Below are 26,294 nucleotides of genomic sequence, written 5' to 3' on the forward strand. Positions count from 1 at the left end.
ATATAGGAGTGTTCAAGTATCGAGTGGTATTTTTTCTATGATAGTAGGGCTCTTTTCATTCTTTTTATAAACCTTTTTTCCCTCTTTTATGAACCACAAAATTATGCACACTTCGAATTTTGCGCGCACTTTTGCAATTAGCAAGTGGCGTCAAGTAGTTCTTGATTTGAAATAAAAGCTTAGTATTAAATTCCATATTAAAAACACGTTTTAGTAAATTAAACACATGCGGTACCGACCGAAAAACAACAATGGATAATGAGTAACAGGATAGCGAACAGCCATCGGCGGCAAGGTTTTCGATTCCGATGGAGATGTCAACGTTCTTCCGCTAACCATCTTAAAACATTTGCTATGCAATATTCCACATCTAATTCGAGAATGAGCAAATTTCTTCAACAGTTCTCCTGTACAGTAAAATCGTTAATTCTTCGACAAAAGATCCGTTTCTGCGTCTTTTTCATTTCTTTTTCCTTTTTTGTCATTTTTTTTACAAGACATCTCAGTTTTATCTCCATTATAAAATCTGAATCAATAGATTTGTGCGCCCGAGCTCTATCGAATGGATATAGTTAGAACTTTTAAAACCTACCACCAAAGTAGTTCCTGATTAAATCACCTGTGGGAAAACTGTTTATGGTAGCATGCCCTTATCTCTCGAGGTTTCTAGCTGAGCTAAATTTTCTGTTTTTTTTCTTGCGGTTCAAGTTACAACTTCAATGTTTTGCATTACTTACTCTATTTTTTGGTAGTTCATAAATCGTTTGCAAATGGGATGTACCTTCAATCATTATATCTTCTCTAGGTATCTCATTTTCTGCGATTTATTGGAAATTTTTTCCAACTTCAATTGGATACGTTCAAATTCAAATTTTTATCACAAATTCCATCAGCCCCTATGGAAGGTTACTGTCGTCCAGGCACGCCGGTGCACCAAATACCTTAGGGCACACATCGAGCTACGACTGTGTTACCGCATTGATTAGTACGCTTGAAAAAATAGAATAACCACCAAGAAGATTTTTTTTACAGGACAAAATTCTTCCAGATAGGCTGCTTTATTCTTGGAATGTCTTGAAAAGCTTTAGAAACTTTTGAAACTGCAGATTCGATTCGAAAGTGGGGCTCTGTCTTACTAAGCTGCCGATCCTTAAATTAATTCTTACTCCACATTTTGGTAGTTCTACTCAGATTTGTATTTCAGTGCTTCTTTATTTCTTCGCGTCATTTGTTTTCTCTATTCTGGACATTGTAGGAAAATTCGTTTAATCATAATCATTTCTTTGACTTATGACTTTACCTTAATTTGGAAGAGCGAAGAAAGCAGGTAAAACCAAAAAAAATAAAGTGTATAAAAACAGAAATACAACAGACAATTCTGAAGAAGATCACTCGGCAGGCCCAACATTCTCCTCTGTAGTTATTCTATTTTTTTTAAAGCGAAGTAATCAATGGTGGTAACAGTAGTATAACATCCGTAGCTCGACGTGTGTCCTAAGGTTTCTGGCCAACGTGCCTAAATGATAGTAACCCTCCACAGAGGATGGCCGAGACTATGGTGTAAATTTGAGTAACACAGAATTTTTTTTAATCAACACCATTCGGTAGATTTCTTTCTCCTGAAGAAAACAAACTGCTTGATTTTTGGAAAATTTTCTGATTAGTCGCCGAAAAATAATACCAAGAGGCAATATTATGATCGAAGGCACACATCATTTGTTAACGAATTATAAGCTCCCAAAAATCACAATAAGCAATGCAGAACACTAAAGTTGTAACTTTGGATGCAAAAGGACCGAAAATTCTCTTGAGTTAGAAAGTTGAGAGATAACTGCATCCCACAACCAACAGTTTTCTCGCTGATTCTGTTAGCAAAAAATGATTCACGCTAATCTCTCGCTTTTATAAATTCTCCCGTATTTCAAATTGAATTTTGTTTGGAGTTGTTTGAATTTTTTCACTCATTTCTCTTCCTGCACGGAAATTTGCACTAACAGAAGTAGAGAAGTAAAGTTTAGATAACTTTAAACTTGTCCTTCACAGATGTTGATAAAGATACGAAAAGTGCAATCCAGGACAACCTTCAAGTACACCCAGCGAAAGTGTCGAGAAGTCCCTAGTCCTCCAGTCTTCTGATTACTAGCACCTCTTGTGTACATATACGAATTGGGATTTCCGAAACAATTCTGAGGAACTATTTCATGGATTTGGTGTGCTTTTTATTATCCGTATGTTTTTGAATGTTATTTTTGAAAAGTCACGTTCCACTGTTCATCGGTGCGGAATTATAAAACACGTGCTGCTGCTGATGAACCCAGACTTACGTATCATCTGAAAATTATGCTGCTTTTTTTTATACATATCTTCATTTCATTTTTTCACCAGGCTGACACTACAGAGGAGTGAGGTCTTTTTTTAACTCTGAGCGGTTATTTTTATGGTGAAAGTAGGAAACCCTTGAAAGGGTGAAATCTTAGGTGATGGTTATTGTTTTTTATCAGTGACAATAAATGCGAAAAAAATATCATACGTAGCAGCCTAGATGATTACGTTGTTTACGTATAACATTAATTCCGCTATGTATGTCAGTTTCGCGTGGGAAAACAATTAATCTTTTTCTTCGTGATTGGCGTCGAAGACGGTAGTGATTCTTCACATTTTCCATGATCCACTCATATTTCTAATCTCTAGCCGTGAAAACCTTTCGAATACTCGACAATTCGAAGTTTTTACGCGTTGTCGACACATATAGGATCAGATTTCGCCAATTTCCTTGTTTATTGTTTGCAGAGTTGGATGATGGAGTATGTCGATGATGGCGGCGATAGCTCTTCAGATGTTTCTGATATGCATTACGCTAAGGGGGTGATGACTATCATCTACATCACTGTGTTCCTAATTGGTACTCCGGGAAATCTTTGGATCATCTGCAAACTAATACAAGCAAGGTTAGTTGTTGTGTTTTTGCTCACATGTATCTCATACGTCAAATAAATAATCACAACAAAAACAAATAACAGCACTTGTCAAACATTGTCGTTCACTTACTATGATTATTCTTATTTTCTGCAGATGAGGTGGAGATATTGTTGAAGCATAAAAACAAATATTCTAGCAAGTAACATCCACCGAATTGACCAATTCCTGGCAGGCTATGTGGACAATTTCTTTTCATAGTAACAAATTTGGATCTAAAGACATTTCAAGAGCTTCTTCCATGGAATCTCATCGTTTTTGATGCGAATAAGGCGGCTTTTGAAGAATAAAAGAGTAAATGATAGTGTTCGGCGTTGACCAATCCATTCTGGGTGTATGCACCAACTCGACGTCTGGCTTCAATTCTGAATCATTCAAAGTGCATGAGCGCGTTTCCTGCTTGAGGGTCAGCCGATCTATGAAAAAGTCATAAAATATCATATCCTCAACATAACATGTTTTTGTTCTCTCAGACAAACTTTTTGTTAATTCTATCAACCTCGGAGGTGAAAGGCTTTATTGGCACAGGCCGGTTTTTGAGCGTCGACGTGCGGACGGTGGAACCGCTTCGCATTACGCTACACCTCCTTTTTGCATTACTATCTCAACTTTTTCCTAGCAGTAAACTTTCTTGAACATGAATATGCGAACAAAGAATGTCAGAGATGCTTATATAGTAAGATGCACATATAGTAGAGACATAGTAAGACTTTACAGATCTAATGAACTTGCAATGATCGTTTTCTCGCTGCACTATCGCTCGCTAGTCGGGATGACCGATAGTTCTATGGAATATACTTCGCTAATTGTGAATATCATTTTTTCATTTATTTCACCTCAGAAGTCAATATCCAATATAAATTGTAGGATAGATTTAAGTTAATGAGTATTTTGTTGATAAGTTCTCTTAACCTTTTCCCATTTCAACCATTGTATTAAGGATAAGCGCTAATGTTGTGCGTAAGTGAAGCTCTAAACCTCTTTCATGCATTGGCATGGTAGTGTGGTAATTCGTTAACTATGTAGGTGCTGTTAACTCCATTGTTTACTGTTTTGATAATGATCAGCTTTGTTTACTTAGCAGACAGTTTGACGTACCTAAACGTTAATCAGTGACCGGTATTATCAGTTAACGCGGTTGTCCGCATCTTCTCCGAAGCGTGTCTTGCTTGAACACTGCTTTTCCGGACCTTCCCGACCTACAGCAAGAGCTTGCGCAAAATCCATCCATTCTTTGCTTTTCCATAACCTCAGACATTATCCAGCAGTTCAGCGTAGCGAAACGGAAAGTTGTTACTAAGGACCCGACTCTCTCTCTAGGCATTTGACATATTTGGAGTGGACTTCGGCAGTGTGCGGGTCAACAGCACCTTTCTACAATATCTGGGTAACTCCGCCTTATAACTGTTCAATTTATACAGCTCGCACATGCTCAGAGCGTAAGCTAAAAGTCTGATTGGATTTGATAGAAGCTAGTAACAATCAGACTCGTGTACTAACATGATGCGTTAATTTCCCCCGTCCCACGCGAATTCCCACGTACACTCAAAGATCAAGTGCACCCCAAGCTAATTGCGATTGAACCGATTCCCAGTGCAGGTGGCTGCCCTGCCGGTGCTCCATACATTCTCATCATGTATGGCATAAGCGGAACGAAATTGTCTAATTGGGACGTGCAGTTAAACTTTCGAAACAATACTTACACGAGGAGAAAGAGCAACATTTTTGGCGTTCTGTGGTGAGCGGTGATGATGAGCCAAGGCGAGGGAGACGTGGACTTGCCTGGAAGACTTGCCGTCGTTTTTAACAAACATGTTTGAAGATGAAAGATGTCTTTTAAACTCGAAACGGGTCCTGAATGTAAGCAAAAAAATCCCTGGATTTCTAGCATAAGAGCGATATGGTTTATAAAGACCAATTTCATGCACATTTCCTAACCAATCTCAAAGAAGTTAAAATTATTCCAACAACGAACAAAATCCCTTGTTTTGATTGATGATTAAAACAGTCGAATGATTAATAGACTCCTTTACGTGAAGAAGAACCAATTACGAAAATAGGGAAACTGGGAATTTATAGAAGCAATTGGAAAGGAGGAAAAAAGAAAGGAGGAGTTAGAAAGAAGATAGAAAGGAAAAAGTGTGCTATAACTCAACACCCCCTTTAATTTGCGAGCACAGTAAAGGTCGCGGGGCTGGTGAGATATTAATTTGCAAATTTGGCAACTTTTCGAAAACTGTGCATCCTCACTACTGCTTTTTCGCATAAAATGATGGGTCGCTTGAAAAGGAAAAATTCTAAACAGGAAAATTCCAGTGCCTTCAGTGATTTTTTAAAGTTTTTTTTGACTGTACACTAAAATTTCTGAAATTTACAAGGTATCATAAGGATTCACACAGTCCAAGGCACAGGTTTTCGTGCGATTATGAGAAAAGTGGACCAAGCACTCACATGATGTAGGAAAACAGCCGTAGGTTTTAGAGTATTTTTTAGTGGTTCTTTTTTACTATACTATCACTGATTTCAATGGATTATTTCAGTAGGTACCCGATATTTTCTGAACAGGTATGTAGCATAAAAGTGCGATGAGGATTCTTATTACCACTCAAACACTTGAGTTATAATTTATTTTGAAGCATCTGAGAAGAATTGAATATCTAGAACAAATGGAGTTGCGCATTTTCCTAAAATTTTAAGAAAAAGAGAAATGGTGCTGATTTAAATATTCAATGGACCGAATAGGGCGGGTGTAGCGCAGCGGGAAAGAGACTGTAACTGTACGATCGATCGATGGTTCGATACCGCTCTAGTGCAGAAGAGGCCCTGCATCCCTCCGGGGTCGTTAACTCGGTACCATACTTTTCTGCAACGATAAAAACACTGACTTGATAGATCGGCTACCCACCCAAAGTCATTATAGAGATTAGACCGGCATTCGTAAACCCCCGCACGATTCTGAATTGAAGTGAATGTGGGGGCGCATCCCAAGCGGATTTGTCAACGACAGACACTTTATTCTTTATCTTTTATTGGTCACGTTGCCATCCTACGATACTGCATACGAAATCTCGAGAGGTTTTTGAAAGTGTATGTGAACTCTTGAATTTAATGGAACGAGAAGCTGTACGGATTTCAATCAACTTTCCAATTTCTAAATATTTGGCTTCGAAGAGATGTGAAGGAATTCATTTCCTTGTTGATTCGTTATATCCGGAGAAAAATGAAGCGAGAGAGTGGATAGACGACCATTAGTTTTTTCTGATTTCTCATAAAATACCACCGGTCTGAGCAAGTGCTGCACTTGAATTTTTCTTCTCTTTGACTGAATCGAATCTATTTTTCGCACGGATCTTTCTCTCGTGCATAGCCGTAGTCAAGACTGAATTTGTATAACCATTGAACTGTACTTCGCCTTCGCATTCATGCGAGAGAGAGCAGGAAGAAGTTGTACGTGTGCCAACGGAGAAAACGAGAAAAAACGGGGAAATTTGTTCCAGGATGGACGCGTCGTGGTCTCGCTCGGTTGAACCGGCGTTGCCTACATCTCTGCTGTGCAGAAATGATCGCTTTACATACGATATTAATGTGCCTTTCAGTTAGTTATTACATTTTCTCCTTTCCTCCCTGTGAACACTCGCCCTGTTTTTACTAATTACTAATTACTTTACTATTTACTAATTTACTTAAAGTGTTCATGTGTCTATTCGTTGAAGTGCGGGAAGCAATTTACAAATTTGCACAGCTTGTCTCAAATGGAAAGGGATGCTTGAGAAGGGGCAGACGGACCGAGAAAAAATTATCGGCATTATGACGAGATCAACGACATTGTTCTTGCTTATAAAACGTTGTCACATTCCTTGTCAACGGGAATTGTACTGCAATTAACCTCCGCTCGCAGGTTCACGTTGCTTCGAGGACTGCTTACATCGCGCTTAAATGAATAATGTTCGATACTGTCCTTGCTCTAATTGCTAATATAGTAGGTTCAGGTTCTGTTTCATCGTATTACCCTTATTTTTATTGAAAAAAAACACAGCATAATTGTTGCACACTTTGTAGTTGGGGACTCGTCCTTATATTGGATCTATAAGATCAATTATTCACATCTGGTTAAAGTAGGCGTTTACATAATATTCACGAACACGGGAGCAGTAGCCATTAAAAAAAATACGCTGCTCTCCCATTTCTAAGGTTTACGGTAAGAGAATCGGTACGAATCTTTTTTGTCTAAGTAACCACAATGTTTGAGGAATGCTATTACCGACCTTTATACTTGTTTCTTAAGGTTACTGAGTACACACGCCGCGGTTGGTGTCTCCCAACGATCTCGGATCTACATCTTTGCGCTCGCTTGTTCAGACCTAGTATTGCTGCTCACGTTACCGCTCACTGCCAGTTACAACTACAAGGGCACGTGGATATTTGGAGAATTTGTAGGTGTTTGGGCAGATTTTCTCTTTTTATTGGAATTGAGTCACGTGCAGCAACAAAGTAATACGTGCGAGACGAGTCGTTAACTTCGTGTTCTCGCGTTGCAGAGACGCGAATAAGCAGCGTTGAACGCTTGCAGACGGTAAGCCCGCAAAACATCATTAACGCTCAGTCTAAACAAAAGGAAATGACGCCAATAAGTAGGCATATGCAGAGGGAAACCCCGACAAAATCAACAACCAATTCAAAGCAAGAAAAAAAGAAACGTTTAGATGTGCTACGCTCATCTGACCATCGAAATTGTGGCGAAGTTATTCTCAGTGGTGTTGTTGACAGTGGTGAGTCTGGAGAGGTACTTCATCGTCTGTACAAGGTTAGTGCTTCAGAAGTCGTTTTGAACGTAGCTTCAGATGCGGAGAATTTTGGAACAAGGCAAATAATTCCAGAACTGCTAAAACTGAAGAGCAACAGATTTTACTGGAAGATGCATTTTTCTCTATTTAAAAGAAAAAAAAACTTCATAGAAGCTTAGCTGATGATTACTTTTCTATTTCTATGCAAAAATTTGCCTATTAAAGAAGGAAGTTCTCACTTTTTCAATGATCGTCGATCTTATAGGCTGCGGACAGTCTGTGGTTCGTGGATGACGACTGTCCCTCTTGTCATTGGAACACTGTTCTGCGTAGTAGTTCCCTCTACCTTTCACTTTTTCCATATCATTCATCATAGGTTCACTATTCCAGGCATGGTAAGTGCATAGCGCCATCTCTATTTAAGAAATGATGAATTAATAATCGATAAATGATGAAAAATGCAGGACCACATCACCGTTTGCATTCCAAACATGGACGATCACGTGTTCAATATGTACGCTCAATATACTTTCGTCGTCGGTTTCGTGATACCTTTCGCTTTGATGACCATCTGTTACATTCTTCTCGTTCGACATGTTCGAGCGAAATTTAGGAATAGAAAAGGTGAGCAAACAGCGGAAACACGTTGCAACTAATGGTAGGAAAAAGGAGCCCCGAGAACGTTTACAGCTTTTTAATCTCTCCTCCATTTGGAAATGACACATTCAATGAGTATAATGTATAGAGCAACCTTAGAGTAGTTCTAGCAGTGGGGTGGTTCCCTAGGCAGCCAGAAAGAACACTCCCAACCTTTCAAAAATCTGAAACAGTTTCGCTTTTACTGTAGCGTGTACTTTTCCACATGAGACTTATTAAGGAGTGAAAGATGACTTTTCGGAGAAAGGTAAAAAGTGAAGAGAAATAAAAAGAAAATGACGGTGATATAAAAATGATGATCAGATGCGAACTAATTTATCAACAGAACATGACAACTGGCACCTTCCTCAATTTCTCCTCGAGTCGTTGTTACATATACACCTTGTCAGTTCACTGGGCTATTATCCTATCGTAGATTTGTTTACTGGGGATATACGTGTGGTCACAAGCGTCCTAGTTCGGTGCACAGAAAAAATTAAACAGTTCGTTCATGTTCTTCGCCCAATCACAGCTGCGTACCGTAAGCATGCAGTCGCCGCCAGGTATATTTAACCGACGCGAGCGCGACACGTTTGATGCAGTGCAGGTTTTTCTTCTCTTTGATACGTGGTTCTCTGGCTCATGTACATCGCATCCTTGCTACTGAAATATTCGTTGCTGATGTGCATTGGCATGCTTTGTGGCGCTGCTGATTCTGCGATCAAGCAGTGATAGTAATGGTTAAGTAGCCAGCTTACGAAATCATTTTGTTTTTGCTTATCAAATCCTTGTTATTTCAGTCAAAGTAATGCTCCGAAGGAATTTTATGAAAACCTTTCTTGCGCTTCAAGAGTTGCATAGAAATCTAGTCACTCAACCATAGTTTATCCATGTCAAATATCCTTTCCATGCGCACCTAAAACTCCTCTCTCAAAATTTTGCCTTTAATTGCCTTTTTTTGTAAAAAAAAAGAGGCAAGACTGAACAGCCAGACGCTTGATACTTGTGTTGAACAAAAGCTGTTAATTTAAACATAAAAAATAAAAAACAAAAACTGAAATCTATTCACGTTTGAGCTCAGTTAATGAGCAAAAAAATAAGGTCATGAGCTAATGATGCAGTGGCAACGAGGGATAAATGCACTTTTACGCTCTATTCTAGTGCTTTCGTGAGTACATTATTTAGAAAGAAAGAGTGCATTATCTAGAGAGAATATCTGGAAAACGTCTTGCAGAGTTGAATTGTAGAAACGAAGGATTTTTTCCGGTATGACTCTTCGAAATTGAAAACAAAATTGAGTTGAAAAACCAGAGTTGAGACGATTTGCTTGTCTAGAGTTAGTGAGTTTACACGAGCAGAACGAACAAGTGAATCATTTCTCATCAACTTTCGCTATATCTCGTCCGAAGGAAGGAATTCCCGCGAGTTCTGTTGAATGATAACTGAAAATTAGTGGACCGATAAAGCAATACAATTATGTAAATTTCCAGAGAATAAGTAACATAATAGCAAAAAAGTTCGCTCAGCATCTGCACAGTAGATATGTAGTTCGACTCCGCCCGAAACCAACATATGTAGTTTTAGACGGTATCGATTCTCTCCGGCTTTCCGGCCTAGCTGATTTTTTTTACGAAGTCAAAAGCATTGACTTGAACTTGATGCACTGCTCACAGCAACTTATTCTATAGGCACATCCGCTCATTAGTCTGTACGATTCTGATTTGAAGTCTTGCGCGCTGGAGCTTCCCAAAGGTTTATCATGTCAAGCACATTATCCGCCATAGGATACTTTTTGGTACCAATGAAATCCTGGCACTAAGGCAACGATCACCAAGCGGTCAGCATAAGGAGGGAATCTGTCTTGTGAAGAAAACTTCAAAAATAAATTGAGCACATAAGAACGGATACTGGAGAATTAATCGAGGGATAGTTCAAACTTGGTTATGTTGTGTGTAAAATCGGGACAGATACAATTTAAAAGACAAATATGTCATAAATGTTGCGTCCTAGCTCTTCAAATTACTATTAGCTGCGGATCTAATTTAGTTCTGGATAGAAGTGGTGAATAATAATGAAAGCACGAATTTCTAGTGACTGTTAGCTCGTCGAAGGCGATACGGGAGCCACGATACATGCATGAAATGCGTAAATCTATCTGGCGGATCGCAGTCTTTCATTTCATCTGCTGGGCTCCATTCTGGGCGTTTGCCATCGTACCACATTATATAGCCCAATTATGGGGACACGAAGTTCTAGAACAGCTTCCTGGATGGTGAGTCTTGTTATGACGTTGTAGCATAACTAATCAAATTATTCTATTTTGGTCAAACTTCCGTACACATATTCCGAGTGAAAAGAGACGAAAAAACGAAAGATATGTTTCAAACGAAAGATAATGTATAGTCGGCCCCAAACGTGTTCAACCTGGGGAGCATAATCGATTGGGATAGTCTGGGGAGGAGGTAGTGCGTGTGGTAGTCTTCCACAAGAAGGGTTTGAGTTGCGGCAGACCCGCAGAGTCATATCTGGACACCTTCAGCTACGGCAGCGACTGTTAGGGTAATTTTAAAAAATTTTCAGGAAGGCAGCTCATTTACACCTTTTGTAATGTATTACAGTGTCAACATCAAGACTCATGGAAGATTCTGTGATACTCGAAAAAGAGGACGCTTTAGACGGACGTCGGTACTGTCGCCTCCTTCGCTGTTTTATATATATATATATTTTCATGCTGCCGAAAAAATGACGCAATATCCGTTGTAGTAGATCCTCTGTCATCTTCATCCGAGAAGATCCTGGCATCACTTTCAGACCCTACAGTGGAGTCTTCAAAGCGACGTCCACGGTGACCCATCATATATTGCGTTTGAATATGCCTCCTATTGAAGCTTCCATTCATGTACTATGGAACACCAGCTGAGACCATCGATTCCTGAGGCGTATTGAGCAGACTATTGTCGTACTGCTTGACGATAAGCATTCTGGCTTAGGTAATACATGCTCGAGGGAGCAGGACCGAGAACGAGATGGCGTGCCGTCTTCGGAAGGCCTGAAGAACCTCGGAATCGCAATGAGTGGAACCTTCAGTAGTGAGGGCAAACAATTAAAAGAGACCATTCGATGTGCAATGCAATCGCTCCATATCGTCGCGAATTTCCGCTTTCACTTCGCATCCCGTGTCCTGATCAAGAGCCTTGCAGTAATGTTTGAAATTTGAACGCATCAGCACCCGTTTAACATCTCCCAACGTTACCAAATCAGGAGGCACGTGAACTTCAGTAAGGTAAGGTGTAGGTTCATCATCTATGTGGTAATAGACCTTCGTGCTTGTCTGAGGAAATGGTTAATTCGCTAGTGCACTTGGAGGTCCTTCAGAAATAATCGAGGCTTCACTTTCACCCATTCCAGATAGACCGCTGGAAGTTTCGTTTCGTGGCGCTTCGGCAAATAATTTGCTATCCAGAGTTTCATCAAGGTTTACATCACGTCCTTTTTTCACAAGAACATCTGGTTCGACCCCTGATGAATCTAAGTCTTTAGGCCGATTTAGAGAAGACATCCTCAAACTTGGGTAATTAAACCAAGTTGGGCAATTGGGTAATTGGGGCGGGTGTAGTGTACTGGTTAGAGGTACCGCTTCCTGGACGATCGATCTGAGGGTCGAATTCGCCCTAGTGCTCACCAAGCCTTTCATCCCTCTGAGGTCGATAAATTGGTACCAGACTTGTCTGGGAGAATAAAAACCCCGAGTTGACACATCGGTTAGCCACCGCAAGTCATTGTATAGGCCAGTTACACGTTCGTGAACCTCAAACGATTCTGAATTGAAGTGAACTTGGGGTCGCATCCCAAGTGGATTGATTGACGCCAGAAACTTTACCCTTTAACCTTATAATGTATTACGTGAATTTCGACCAAGCATACAGGGATGCAAATATCTTTTCGGTTCTTAGATTTTTTCCGTCCCAAAAAAAGTGATTAAAATGGAGCTTCAGCAGCATCCTTGAAGACAGCATACTACGATTTTGACATGGTGAAGGAGTCGGGGGAAAAGCTAGAGAGGAGGATGTAGATTGCGGTATCCGAGGTGGGTTGTTCTAATCTCTCCCTGATCGTAGAACAGCATGGGATGCGGTATAGTTCTCAAGAAGTACGTTACACGTTCTGGTCCCTTCAGTAGGCTATTCATTAGTTTCACTCGAATAGGGAGGTGAGAAGACATCAGTGATCTTTGGCCACTCGCACTTGGAAGTGGCGCAAAGGTAGCGCGTTGCAACTGAAATCGTTCTAAAGACCGGCGCCTTCACACCGTTTTTTACGACGATGATGGGAGAGATGAGGTTAACCGCCCCGGATCCCTCAATCTACAGCCCCATCTCTAGCTTTTTCTGCTGGTTCCCTCACCACGTTGGATTCGTGGTATGCTGCCTTTAAAATTCTATATTTTTATGTCAAAAAGATTTTATAAAGTCCCTCTAGCTGTACAATTCTTAAGGTACATATACTGTCGATTGTTTGCGAATTGCTTACCGTATATTAACGCAGCTGGTGAGTCCTTTGATTTCTTTCAGCAACACTCGTTGCTTCAAACTCTCTCAAAGTTCTGCAAAACTCTTTTCAGGTAACTGGGTTTTATACGCTTTGCTTAACTACGATGTTCGCAAGCATATATACACTAGACCATATCAACGATTTCTCTTCTCATCATTGTCGACTGTGTAGGAGACTTTAACGACTGCGAACTGAACACACGGGAGTGACCACGGGGCGAACGGATCATGACATAAAAAGAAGAGAGAAGCTGACCAAAGTTCAGTAGCCTTCGAGTATTCTCAGCAAGGAGAATTCTGTCGATACAACGACGCGTTGTTTTCGAATATGTTGATGTTCTAATAAAGCGGGTAACTCAGTCACTACATGTCGTCATCATAATTCTCGCAAAAAATACCTTTATACTACACAGTTCGATAATTTCAAAAGGTAGCTATGATGAGTTGAAAAATTATCAACACATCCAGCGGGTGGTTCAGGGAACTGGTCATGGCAACCGCAGAAATACCAAAAATCATTGGTTTTCCTCGCAGTCCTGTAGTCTGACAAGTCAGACTGCCACTATTTGGTTTACATTTCTCCATCCTCGATCGCAACAAACTAAACGTGCATTTTGTATGCTATTTACTGATAACAATGTAGCAGTAAAAATAGTATTTCAAGTGGAATACTCTCAGTTTGAGCCGATTGCTAAAGAGGTTGGTCGTGTTTTTACAAATTATGCGCGTTATCCATAAGGGATCTTATCATTCATCAGTATGGCGATGATGTTCAGGTCGTTTCATGTTAGCATGTCATCATGATCACGGTTATGATCATGGTAATTTAAATAAATTATGCGACAGAGCTCATGCGTAGCTAGTGGCGTACTGGTGGTAAGAGGTTGGCTAACCTTAACTCGAGGCTGCCACACAGGTCTGCCCTTACTAAAATGCAATGCATGAGCCTCACCATTGGGCTCCCGCCTTCTTGATCGCGAGATCCCCCCACCCAGGTAAATTATTGAAGGACGCGCGTAGTGTAGCGGTTATAGGTTCCGCTTCCTGCACGGAGGTTTGAATCCACCCTAGTGCTCACCAAGCCTTTCATCGCTCCGGGGTCGATAAATTGGTACCAGAATTGTAAAGAATCACGGGCTCATTCCGGCGCCAGATACATACAGAAGAGGGTGCGGTGGGTCACGCGGCGTCCAAACAGTGCGCAATATCTTTGTGTGCATGTCGCAAAAGGCAAGTGGTTGCAGCCGTTTCATAGCCGTTGCCACTGAGCGCGTTAATTTCCAACTTTATGATTGCTCCGGGTATCTATTTCCTTCTCCGTTCGCCTCATGTTGGTAGCATGCCTTCCTCAGAAAGTGGAAAATGCACGCAAACGGCTGCTTGAATAGTAGCGTACAGTTTACATGATCTGTCGTAGAATGCTATCTTTATCAGTAGGATATTGTCTTTCACGTCATTTTATGCCAAAACATCATTGTTTGATAACTGTTTGGGGGAAACAGGAGGAACACCCATATTCGAGTAATGCTTTTAAATTTCGTCTATAATATATTGGTAAGGAGTGTTTGAAGCTGAAGTTTGAATGTTCTATAAATGTAGAAGTGACGCGTTTAGAAAAAAGACTATGTAATTTTTCGCCTTCATTTATAATAAAAATATGAAGAAAGATTGTTAGAGATACACAAGTCTAATTTCACAGAAAACGGCACTAATACCATTTTTATTGACTAGTGAAACGAGCGAAACAAACACTACAGAAAGTCTGAAGTCCGGCTTTAGCCGGACGTTCAGACTGGTATATAATACCGGACTTATTCTGTAACGTGTGTGTGTGCATCAGTCACGAAATACAAAACTGGGGTGCGACGGGTCCACCTGCGTCGGATTGGTGCGCCGGTGCCAGCTAATAAGCTAAAGCTAGCTCCCGTAGTAAATTCGTGTGCATGTCGCAAAAAGTAAATGGGAAGTTGCGATCGTTTCATAGCCGTATCCATTTTCCGCGTTCCTTTTCACCTCTACGACTTCTCCGTTCTTCAGAAAGTGGAAACACGAATGCTAGCTGCTGCTTATATAGTAAACAGCTGTTTAGATGATCTGATGTGGAATGCTATCTTTATCAGTACGATGATGTCGTTCACTTCTTTTTATGTGGAACATGATTCTGTGATAAGTGTTGGGAGAAACAAGATTAAAACTTTGAGTAATGATTCCAGGCCGTGTCTATATTACATTGGTACCGAAGGAGTGCTTAAAGGTGAAGATTGAGTGTTCTCTAAATGTAGAACTGACGCGTTTACAAACAAAACTATGAAATCTTTGGTCTAAATTTTCTTTATGAAAAAGAAGAAAACGTTGTTAGAAAAACACAGTTCTAATTTCACAGAGAAGGTCACTATTATTATTTTACTTTGATTAATCAGTGATGGCGAGCGGAGCGAACACCACAGAAAGTCTGAAGTCCGGATTCAGCCGGACGCTTAGGCTGGTACATTATAAAGTGATTTGGGGCAAGGTACACAAGTCTGGATGTGCCTGCTTTCACCAAACGCAATCAGGAATCTGACCATAGGATACCGCGTAGGATACCAGCTGTATCACCTTGACCACCTTGACTCCCGTTGATCTTCGAACTGGTCGAAAGGGCGCCAGTAATTCTTTCATTTGTCCCGATCGCGTTCCAGAGTAGCCCAGTGGTTCCTCCTTTCGCGTGAAACACGAAGAGCATCATATTTTTCCTTCAAGGACTTCGTGAAGAAATCTAACCATCGGGTCGGCGTTCCTCCTGTGGTGCGCTTAATATCGCGAGGAGCCCAGTCGCTCACGGCTCTGGTCCAACGGTTGTCGCATCACGTGTCCGGCCCACCTTATTTTACTTTCCCTGGCAAACGCGGCGGCGTCTCTAATCTTCGATCGCTGACGTAGGAGAGAACTTTGAATCCCGTCCCTCACTTGCGTGAAACGGGATTCTACTAGCACCACTCTCTCAATTGCGCGTTCAATGACGCTCACCGCGTTTTCTTCCTGCTTGCGAAATGCCCAGGTTTCCGAAGCATAGATCAAAGCAGGAAGTACGATGGTGTTGAAGAGCTGAGCACGGAGCCGGGTGTTCCTGGTCTTCTTCACTACATCCTCGATGCTCTTGTACGCTCCCCAGGCCGCTCGTCTCCTCCTGCCCAGCTCGGGGGTCAGGCCGTTCATCATGTTCAATTCCCGACCCAGATAAACGTAGCTGGTGCATTCGGATATGTTCGTTCCGTTGAGCGTGAATGGGGCATCCGAGACCCATCCGTTCCGCGTGAACATCGTCTTTTGTAGATTCAGCTGAAGACCGATGCATCCACATGCTTCGTCGAATTCGGTCAGCATTCGTTCCGCTTGGCTGATGCTAGGTGTTATCAGTGCGATGTCATCAGCGAAGTGCAAATGGTGTAGCTGCCGACAGTCGACCTTCACTCCCATGTCGTCTCATTCCAACTTTCGCATTGCGTTCTCGAGGGTGGCTGTGAATATATTGGGTGAGATTGAATCACGCTGTCGTATCCCCCCTCTTCACGTCAATGATAATATTCTTGTAGAATGGCGAAATTCCGGTCGTGAAGTTACTGTACAACTCTCGAAGTACCTTTATGTACTGAGTAGGGACGCCTTGGTTGTCCAAGGCCTCCACGACCGCAAGTCGATGAAGGTGAGACAGCGGCATCTTGTACTCTCGTGATACCTCGATGAGTTTCGAAACAGTGTGAATGTGGTCAATCGTGCTGAATCCTTTTCGAAACCCTGCTTGCTCGCATGGGTCCTTCATACAAGACTTTTTCAATCCTATTAAGGATCACTCTTGTAAAGAGCTTGTAGATGACGGACATTAAGCAGATTGGACGATAGTTGCCGATGTCATGTGGATCTCCCTTTTTATATAACAACACGGTCTTGCTGGTCTTCCACTGTTTAGGAACCTTGCATTCTGACAAATAACGTGTAAAGAGCCTCGCCAGGGTGTTGACGAGTACTGGCGGAAGGTTCTTCAGGTGTTCTGGTCTTATTCTGTCGGGACCGGGTGCCGTACGATTCCTTACCGACATGATAGCATGTCGTATTTCGGATGGAAGAACCTCTGGAATGACTTGTCCGTCTTCCCTCAGATGGTGAGGAGACAAGTGGACATGGCTGTCGAAGAGATCAGAGTAGAAGAACTTCGTTCCCTGCGGCTCGTGCTGCTGCTGGCGTATCAGCTCAAGAGTTTCAAGAGACAGGCGTCTCTTGGTGGCTTTAAAACTCTCAGCCTTCTTCGTGCAGTCCTGAAGGTGTTCAACAAGCCGGTCATATTCCTCGTCGATGTAGTCCATTGTGGAATCTTCTCAACAGCTGGCTAACGTAGCGAAGAGATCCCAGTTAATGATAGTCCTAGGATTTCTCTCTCTCTGAACTTGGCGGCTTTCTCTGCTCTCCTTGTGAAGGAAAATTTTCCTCGGAGGAGGCGATGGTCCGATCCCGTATAGAGCTTTTGTACAACAGCGACGTCCATCAGGCAGAACCTTTTATTGACGATGCTGTGGTCTATTTCATTACGGTGCCCTCCACCGGGTGACTACCACGTCCAGCGTAGAGAGGAGGGCTTCTGGATTTGCGAGTCCCCATGGATGGTCTTAGTCGTCATGATGAACTCGGAGAGCATCTCTCCCTGGTCATTCCATTGTAGGCCGTGGGTCCCGATGTGAAATTCCTCCGGCGTTCTTCTTTGGCCAACTTTGGCGTTGAAATCGCCAATTATGACCTGGTAGAAGGCATGATCTTCTCGGTAGAACTTCTCCAGGTCCATATAGAAAGCCCTTAATCCACCTGCGTCTCTGGGCTTCCCACATATTGCAAAAAAGTGCTGTCGACCAGCACCTCGCCAGAACTCGTACCCTGATAGGTCAAATGCCTAAGGAGAACATCAAATCTTCAGCAATAAGGATTCGTTTCGCAACTCTGAGAAGCCGCGTCATATCCCTGCGATATCTGCATGTGCGTGCACCGTTCGCATGAAACACCCATCAGAGATCCCCATAACATCAACACACCATCTATTGCGTGGCTAGTGATGAGGGGAAGTAGGAAGGTGCCCAAAGGAATTAGGAATAGGAATTACTATAACAACCTAGTGGAGGAGTTCGGATTAACGTCGTCAAGGTGCGCTACGATTGCCGATGGAAGAGTACGCAGAAGCGGAGTTTCAAAAGATGTGGGAGGACAGGTACCCGAGAAAAACCCATACTCTCCTAAGCCAGTATAGTAGCAAGACGGTAGGTGTTCGCTCCACCTCAAAACTTCCACCGGAATTGCTATTGAAAAGGCAACGTGGCCGTTTATCCCTGAACTTGTGCACTTTGAACAATGACATGCATCGCCGTCAGCGAAGAATCGCTGACTGAGTCACAGGCCGTGGTCTGTATCCAAAAGGTTCCGCATAAAAAATCTGCCAGTTGTGATACAGTTAACGGAAAAATCTCTTTCTTCGGTGGTAAGTTGGCAAAGATTATCCGTTCAATAATGACTGACGAAAGGATACCTGACTCGTGGAAACACGTCATTATAGTAGCTTTCTACAAGAACTTAATACAGACGGCACGGAATACAGGCATTACCGAGGAACATCGTTTAATGTTGTTGTTGCTTTACTACCCTCATTTTCTCTAACTTGGGTAACTGAACCAACTAATGTGGGCTGTGTGCAGTGTAGCGATTAGAGGTTCCGCTTCCCGCACGATCGATCGGAGGTTCGTATCTGCCATAGTGCTCACCAGGCCTTTCATCTCTCTGGGGCGATAAATTGGTACCAGACTTGCCTGGGAGGATAAAAACACTGGCTTGAGACATTGGCTAGCCACCTCAAGTCGTTGTATAAGTCAGTTGCACGTTCGTAAACGTCAAACAATTCTGAATTGAAGTGAACGTGGGGGTGCATCCCAAGCGGATTCATTAGCGCCAGAAACTTTATCCTTTATCCCTTTATCGTCTAATGTTAAAGGTTTTGGGACGGATCATCCCGGATAGGTTAATCAAATATTACGAAGAAGCCACTCGCATCGAATAAATTGGTTTTCGACCTGGCTGATCCAGGTGTTTACTGCCAGAAGAGTGATCGACGTGTTGCAGCGGTATCCGATGTCTCCGCAGTGCTTTCCTGTACTTCGAAGCCCTTTTCCACTCTTCTCAAGAGCACCTCTTGAACTCCCTTCACATCGATGAAATTCCAAGAAAGTCAGTACGTTTAATTAAAGACAGCAGTTGACTGAAGAACAATTGTTGATTCGGACAGCACCCAAATGTACTAGACTGTTCAAATTGGAAACTAGAGACGTGCCCTTGTGGATCGTGATTACACTGACGATGCAGTAATTTGTATTCACCTCTAGCACCGCGAAGTTACAATATGTTATTATCCTCGTACCTGAACTAGCTGCAGCCTATGGTCTGCAATTCCTCCTCTGAGGAATCCAAACTGCAAGAAGTGGACCTTCAACGAAATCCTCAAGTTCCTCTAAGGCCAGTTCAGCATCCAGTTTGCTGACGAAGTGCCAGAGGTCGACCTGTCCCAATCAACGAAGTCAAGCTGCAAGTGTACCTATCCGCAATTCTATCATGATGTACGGATCGGAGACTTGGGCAGTGCCACTTGAGCAGTGAAGAGAAATCTACACAGACTACACTTCAGCGCTATCAAATAATTGGCGTAGATGCAACATGAGTGTAACTACCAAGGCGTGTTATAGCTATCTTAGTCTGTAGTTAAACTTCGGTTTAGGCGAAGAGGCAGCACAATTAATATACGAGAAATAGATGAGCTACAATTTCGTCTGAAGATGCATCCCACGCTCTTATGAGTCTATGGAATCTATGGAATCTCATGAATCTATCCATGCATCTTGGGTCCCAAACTTGCCTCATGCAAGGTTTATGTTTCAAGAAAAGGATAGATAACACTGTTTGAGTCATTGATGTGTTGAAAAGAGTTGCGTTACCTCAGCGAGAGTGGTGAAGAAAAGCACAATAAAAACCAAGAGAAAAACGAAGTATGATTTCAAATTATTGTAGTAATGAAAGAGTAACAGAGTAATAGTAAAGAGTAACATGCAAAATCAAGTTCGAATATTCTATAAATACCATTGTGAGCGTCCAGATAAAGCCGGACTTCATATTTTCTATGCCTTTCGCTTCGCTCTCCTCACTGATCAATGAGAATTAATAGCAGTGGCATTTTCTGTGAAATTAGATTTGCGTTATTCGAAAAACGCTTTCTTCGTCTTTTTTGGATTAAATAAAGGTGAAAGATTTCATGGTTTTCTTTCTAAACGCGTCGCTTTTACATTTGGAGAATGTTCAAACTTCAATTTCAAACACTCCTTTGATCCTAATATAATATAGACAATCTGAAAGCATTATTCGAAATCTGGGTATTCTTCCCAATTTCGCCCAACAGAATTTATCGTAGAATGAAGTTTTAGTGTGACAAGACGTGAACAACATCATCGAAATGGTAAAGATAACGTTCCACATCAGATTATGTAAACCGTTGGCTACTACTTAGGCAGCCGTTTGGATGGGTGTTGGATGTTTCCACTTTCTGAACAAAGCATGCTACCAACTTGAGGCAAACCTGCAAAGAAATAGATACGCTGAGAAGCCATAAAGGTGAAACGCAACACTGGCAGTGCTACCGGCTATGAAACAGTTGCAAAGTCTCATTCACCGTTCGAGACATGCACACAAAGCTACTGAGCACCACTTCGCCGCCGTCGGACCCGTCATACTCTTACAGATTTGTGGCCTCGACGAATCATTCCGACCACGTAGGACCCGTCACACTCTACAGCTTTGTGGAGTCGGCGCATTAATTTGCCGTCTTGGGACCCGTCGCACTCCGTTTTGTAGCATTCTGGAATTTCTTTTCCCTCACACACAGACACACAGACACACACAGACACACACGCACCTGACAGATTAAGTCCGTTATTATATAGCACGATAGACGATACTATTGATACACTCAACGAGAAAGCAGCGATGTTTCATAAATGCTTTCAGTCCTGAAAGAACAGCGAGGAAAGAATCGTTAGGGGAGAAAATAATAATGATTCAGTGGCACAAATTTATAGAATGTCCAAATTGGAAATTTTATTTATCACGGGACGCAAGAAAGGGGCACCACAAGAATTCTGAGATGTCTAATGTGTCAATATTAATATTACATTCAATATCACAACATGGAACCTTATTGCAGTAACTTGAACATGAGCATCTCAAGGCTTGCTCATCCTCTACTTAGGAAATTCAGTGGAGCCCTGAAGGTGAGATTTTCCTCTGAGTAGCAAATGAAGCTCTAAGTTGTGTATAAACTATGTTGTTGTGTGCGGAACAAATCGATGGCCTTTTTCAACAGAATTCAGATTTGTGAGGTTTTAGGTTGTTCGAATGGAGAGTTCGGTAGAGCATACTCTCAGGGTGGCGGAAGAGATAAAGAATACTCGCGCCAAAGCTCTTCTTGGTGGGGGAAAGAGGAGAACTGAGAAGCAGCATGAAAAAGTTGGTCTCTTTTCAGTGGAGTTTTATAAGTTGAGTCAGATGATGTGTCTTTAGGGAAAGCTGACTGCACGTGAGCGGATCGGAATACTTTTGGACGAAGGTACATTCCGTGAATATGACATGTTTGCTCAGCATACTTGCACCGATTTCGGCATGCACAAAAAAAAGGTAAGAGGTTTTAAGTGGAACCCTGACTAGACTTTGGAAATAATTTTTTACAGTATCCTGGAGATTCTGTCGTAACTGGTCGTGGACATATCTGCGGTCGCAGTGTGTTCGTGTTTTCGCAGGATTTCACGGTTTTCGGTGGTTCTCTGTCATCAATCCACTCCAAGAAGATTTGCAAGATCATGAAGGTGCGGAGAGAACATAGCTAGTGTTGACACATTTACTGAACTTGAAAATGTATAGGAAGCGATGCTTATCGGAGCACCTGTTATCGGCCTCAACGACTCGGGAGGCGCACGCATCCAGGAAGGAGTCGAGTCTCTTGCTGGATATGCTGATATTTTCCAGGTACATAGTTCTTTTTCTACTTCTAGTTGTATTTGTGTACTACGCATGCGCATGTTTATCTTGTTTATGCATATTGCTTTCAGGCAAATGTTATGGGATCTGGCGTCATACCGCAGATCTCCCTTATCATGGGACCATGTGCTGGAGGTGCTGTATACTCTCCGGCTCTCACTGATTTCACATTTATGGTGAGCTTCTGGTTGGGGGGTTCTCTTCTTTCAGCTGAGACTCTATGGATGCCGATACCTTGCTTATCAGGTTCGTGACACAAGCTATCTATTCATAACTGGACCTGACGTGGTGAAGGCTGTTACAAACGAAGAAATTACTCAAGAAGAACTTGGAGGAGCAAGGACTCACACTGAGGTGTCTGGTGAGTGTGATATTTACAGGATATGATTATCAGGTAGACGCAAAAGTCATCTAGGCGTGGCCGCTGGCGCCTTCGAAGATGACATCGATGCTCTGCTGAATATACGTGAATTGGTGAATTATTTGCCGCTGTCGAACAGGGATCCCCCTCCTATTCGCGCTTGCGATGATCCATGGTGAGAAAGGTATCTTCTTTCTGGCACCTTTGTGGCCCACGAGGCGCAATTCAAACACTAGGGATCGAGATGCTCTGTCGCTTGACTCAGTGGTCCCATTGGAAAGTACCGCTGCATACAACATGAAGGACGTGATCAGAGCTTTGGTTGACGAAGGAGGGTTCTTCGAAATAATGCCAGACTATGCCAAAGTTAGTTTAGAAGCAGCATCAACGATGCGGTTTCACTTCAGTTCTGTTTGAGACGTGTAGATTAATTTAACGAAGTTGTCAAATGTTTCTGAAAGCCATAGTAATATTTTCGCTCTTTTTGAAGTTTGGCGCTAAAATTTCCCGCTGTATGTGTTTTTTGAACTTGCAGAACATTGTAGTGGGATTTGCTCGCATGGATGGTCGCACTGTAGGAATCGTAGGGAACAATCCAAAATTTGCAGCCGGTTTGTAAAATCACGAGTAAGATTTCTAAGCCAAAAATAGTCTGATAGGGAATCGTTCTAGGCTGTCTTGATATCAACTCGTCCGTAAAGGGAGCCCGTTTCGTCCGGTTTTGTGATGCGTTCAACATTCCCCTTGTCACCCTTGTTGACGTGCCCGGATTTCTGCCTGGTAAAAAATATTCGTGACTAACTACACCATTCCCATCTGTCCATTTCTAGGTAGCGCACAGGAGTATGGTGGTATTATCCGTCACGGAGCGAAGCTTCTGTATGCTTACGCTGAAGCAACCGTTCCTAAAATTACTGTTATCACGAGGAAGGTGAATGTTCCACTTGAACTCTCTCTGACTGTCTATTTTTGAAGAATTTTTAGGCATACGGTGGAGCATACGATGTAATGTCATCCAAACATCTTCGAGGGGACATCAACTATGCGTGGCCCACCGCGGAGGTTGCGGTTATGGGAGCGAAGGTGCATTTGAGTTGAAGCTAAAGTTTTTCATTTTCCAGCAATCTCTTCTTAGGGCGCTGTTTCCATCCTGTATCGTGGTTCAGAAGACGTAAGCAAGCATGAAGCATCTTACATTCGCCTATTCAGTAATCCTTTCCCCGCCGCTGTTCGGGGTGAGCATAAGTTTTTTTTATTACTACCTACTTTTCTGTACACGCACATCCTTTACAATTTCATGTTTTATTAATCACACAATCTATCATGAGCCAAGGATTCCACCACAAGTTTTCCATCTCTCTAAGAAGGTTACAGTTCTAGAACAGAAAGATAAAAAGAAAAGAGAAAAAGAGAAAAGAAAAGGAAAACAGAAACTGTGGGGCTGAGACTTAGAGGACGACTCAACAGCAGATTCGAGGCCAATGAAGAAATTGAACTGTTTTTGATTCGGTTCGATTTCTGATCCTGATTTTCCGATGTGTTTGAAGGATTCGTCTACTCGCCTCCAGTTCGAGGCGCTGGTTTAGAGAACGGTCTTCCATCTATTCTTTTTCCCAGATCATCTATTCTTTTTCCCAGTTCATCAGACTACCACTTGTTCGAGGTCTTCAGGCATTTCCTGGACCAACGAGTGTTAGATTCTTCCGCTAACCTGAAATCCCCTCTAGAGCTGTTCTTTGAATTCCTGCCCTCCACTTTTTCTGGCTCCAGGGAATTGTAACCCTCCCATAAAGTTGGAGCACTGTACTGGACGCTCATGATGGGTACATTGCGGCTTATCGTCAATGATTATGATTATGATTATGATCGATTAGTGTGATTATGACTATGAAATATGAAACTAACCATGAAACTATGAAATTGCAAAGAATGATTGCTACCTGTAAGTTTAACTACTGCAGGGTTTGTCGATGACATAATCGAACCTCGCACGACACGTCGCAGAATCTGTGAAGACCTCAGCTGGCTTGACAGTAAGAAGCTGACGAACCCGCGGAAGAAACACGGAAATATCCCTCTCTAATTATCAGTAGTGTGTTTTCTGCATGACCTACGCACTTCAGTGCATTATATTCTGTCCCCTTTTCTTCCCTCCATTTCCTGCAGTATGAACTCTGTTTATGCTAGTCGGAGTCTATAAACTCACATAAAAAGAACAGGGTCCCGCTGACCCAAAACAACAGCTTGTGTTCTTTTAACGCAGCATCCGTCGGTAGTTGTTTCAAATGATCACTGTTGAATTCTCTTATGCTTTTCACCTCGTCATTCTTAGAGCACTGAATTTCGATCTCTTTTAGTCCATTGTGCTTTGTAGTTTTTTTGCACAGTGGTCACCGTTCGTCCTTCACATCAGTTCCAAACATTTAGACACCATAGCATTAGGATGTGGTTTACCACAGTTTTCAATTAGTAGGACTGACTTCAATTAGTAACCTAAACTGTCAGTGTGTGAATTTACCGCTTTTCCTTCAAAACCACCACTAATCTTCTTCTGTCCATCTGTAAATTTTAAAGTTAAAGTTTTTCTTGCTCCCAAATTAATCATAGCAATTAAAATTACAACTGTTACCAACTGCTACCTCTCCATTGGTCAAGGAAACTTCCCGAAAATGCGAGTAATTGTTTTGCTAAGTGCACTGTAATAAACGGTTCATCTTGCACCACGATGCACCCGAAATGGCTCGATCAGCCGGTTATACGTCTTTGCCCTAGAGAGTAAAAAAAAACCACTAAGGAAACCTGTTGTGAGCAATGAATTCGGGATTCCTCGAGATGCCAGTCGTTGTTGGTTAAGTGGAGATAGTCATTGCTTTATGAAATAGATAAATCTATCGAAGAGAAACATAAAAATGAGCATTCTGGAAAATTTGAATTTTATGTTCCGTCACCTTCTCTGGAACATAAGAAGCATTAGCAAATAATAAATACCAAAATAACAAATAGACTCTTAAAGAGAACTTCATCAAATGTCTTTTAAATCCAGCGTTTTGGAGAAACCTTGGGAAAATCTTCAGTTGTCAATAGTACATCGTTGTGAACATAGTTTACAATAACGTTATAACGTTATTGTTTTCGCATAAACTGTTTAATTCACTTTACGAACAAATACCTTAGAGTGCTGCACTCTGTAGTACGAATAACTCTAGGGTGCCTTTGATCCATCTGATTTCTAAATTTGTAGGAGATGTCGTTTCACTACTTTGGTAGTTGTAAACCACTTTTCGGAATCCACTTACTACTCGAAAGAATCTGACATCGAAAATAAGCCCTAAAAGCTATTTTTAGAAAAAAATCTCTCTGAAACTAGTTTCAGTCCTATATGTTCTAACGAATCTTCTAGCAGACACTTACTGGGAGCAAAACTGCCTGCCTTCCTATGTCTATGTTGTTTAATTTACTTTACAAACAGATACCTAAGAGTGCTGCACCCTTTCCTACGAATAACACACACTTTGTTGTTTTGTTGCTAGCAACAGATGCACGAAGCTCAAAAAGGTGAGTTGGAAGAATCGCTGCGATCGGTCGCAGACGCTCAGCGATGTGCAGTATGTAAGTTTCGGCAACTGCGGCTACTTCATTAATTTCTATCAATTCCACGGAAAAATCAATGCTGGTATCATATCGGAGAACTTAGCCGAAGGATGAGGAGAGGATATCGCATCCAAAGAATAACTGATGCTACTCTGCTCAAATATTCTCCTTTTGTCTTCCTTTGTCTCAAACTGGAGAAGGACGTTACTCGCTAACATCGCCGCATTTTATCACAACAAAATTACCACGTTGCATAGACGAACACGAAACAGTGAACTGTAAAATTATCCAAATTGTCATTTCCAC

General features: G+C 41.9%; 4 protein-coding genes across 5 annotated transcripts; 2 read left to right on the forward strand and 2 right to left on the reverse strand.

Annotated features, from left to right (window-relative positions):
* Positions 1 to 2,796: 2,796 nt before the first annotated feature.
* RB195_001211 (uncharacterized protein) lies at positions 2,797 to 13,118 on the forward strand (the record flags this gene model as incomplete). Its single annotated transcript, XM_064197881.1, has 8 exons — positions 2,797 to 2,948; positions 7,262 to 7,409; positions 7,680 to 7,780; positions 8,026 to 8,155; positions 8,225 to 8,384; positions 10,488 to 10,668; positions 12,892 to 12,944; positions 13,018 to 13,118. 8 exons carry the CDS (start codon positions 2,797 to 2,799, stop codon positions 13,116 to 13,118), a joined length of 1,026 nt encoding a protein of 341 aa, XP_064053762.1.
* Positions 13,119 to 15,739: 2,621 nt separating this feature from the next.
* On the reverse strand, positions 15,740 to 16,405 carry RB195_001212 (uncharacterized protein; the record flags this gene model as incomplete). The annotated part of the gene is made up of 1 exon (XM_064197882.1): positions 15,740 to 16,405. One exon carries the CDS (start codon positions 16,403 to 16,405, stop codon positions 15,740 to 15,742), a length of 666 nt encoding a protein of 221 aa, XP_064053763.1.
* Positions 16,406 to 16,695: 290 nt separating this feature from the next.
* On the reverse strand, positions 16,696 to 17,289 carry RB195_001213 (uncharacterized protein; the record flags this gene model as incomplete). Its single annotated transcript, XM_064197883.1, has 1 exon — positions 16,696 to 17,289. One exon carries the CDS (start codon positions 17,287 to 17,289, stop codon positions 16,696 to 16,698), a length of 594 nt encoding a protein of 197 aa, XP_064053764.1.
* A 3,900-nt stretch (positions 17,290 to 21,189) lies between these two features.
* Positions 21,190 to 24,480, forward strand: RB195_001214 (uncharacterized protein; the record flags this gene model as incomplete). Of its 2 annotated transcripts, XM_064197885.1 has the most annotated exons (16): positions 21,217 to 21,273; positions 21,389 to 21,508; positions 21,563 to 21,676; positions 21,730 to 21,864; positions 21,920 to 22,024; positions 22,108 to 22,212; positions 22,283 to 22,397; positions 22,452 to 22,572; positions 22,634 to 22,763; positions 22,933 to 23,008; positions 23,070 to 23,177; positions 23,228 to 23,328; positions 23,382 to 23,480; positions 23,533 to 23,549; positions 23,607 to 23,632; positions 24,359 to 24,480. In XM_064197885.1, the coding sequence occupies 16 exons, from the start codon at positions 21,217 to 21,219 to the stop codon at positions 24,478 to 24,480; spliced, it is 1,551 nt and encodes a 516-aa protein (XP_064053766.1). The 2 variants fall into 2 exon arrangements, with proteins under 2 accessions (XP_064053765.1, XP_064053766.1); XM_064197884.1 differs by having other exon boundaries at positions 21,190 to 21,273; positions 23,533 to 23,632.
* Positions 24,481 to 26,294: the final 1,814 nt, after the last annotated feature.

Source organism: Necator americanus, chromosome IV (assembly GCF_031761385.1).
Source record: "Necator americanus strain Aroian chromosome IV, whole genome shotgun sequence".
Taxonomy (NCBI): domain Eukaryota; kingdom Metazoa; phylum Nematoda; class Chromadorea; order Rhabditida; family Ancylostomatidae; genus Necator; species Necator americanus.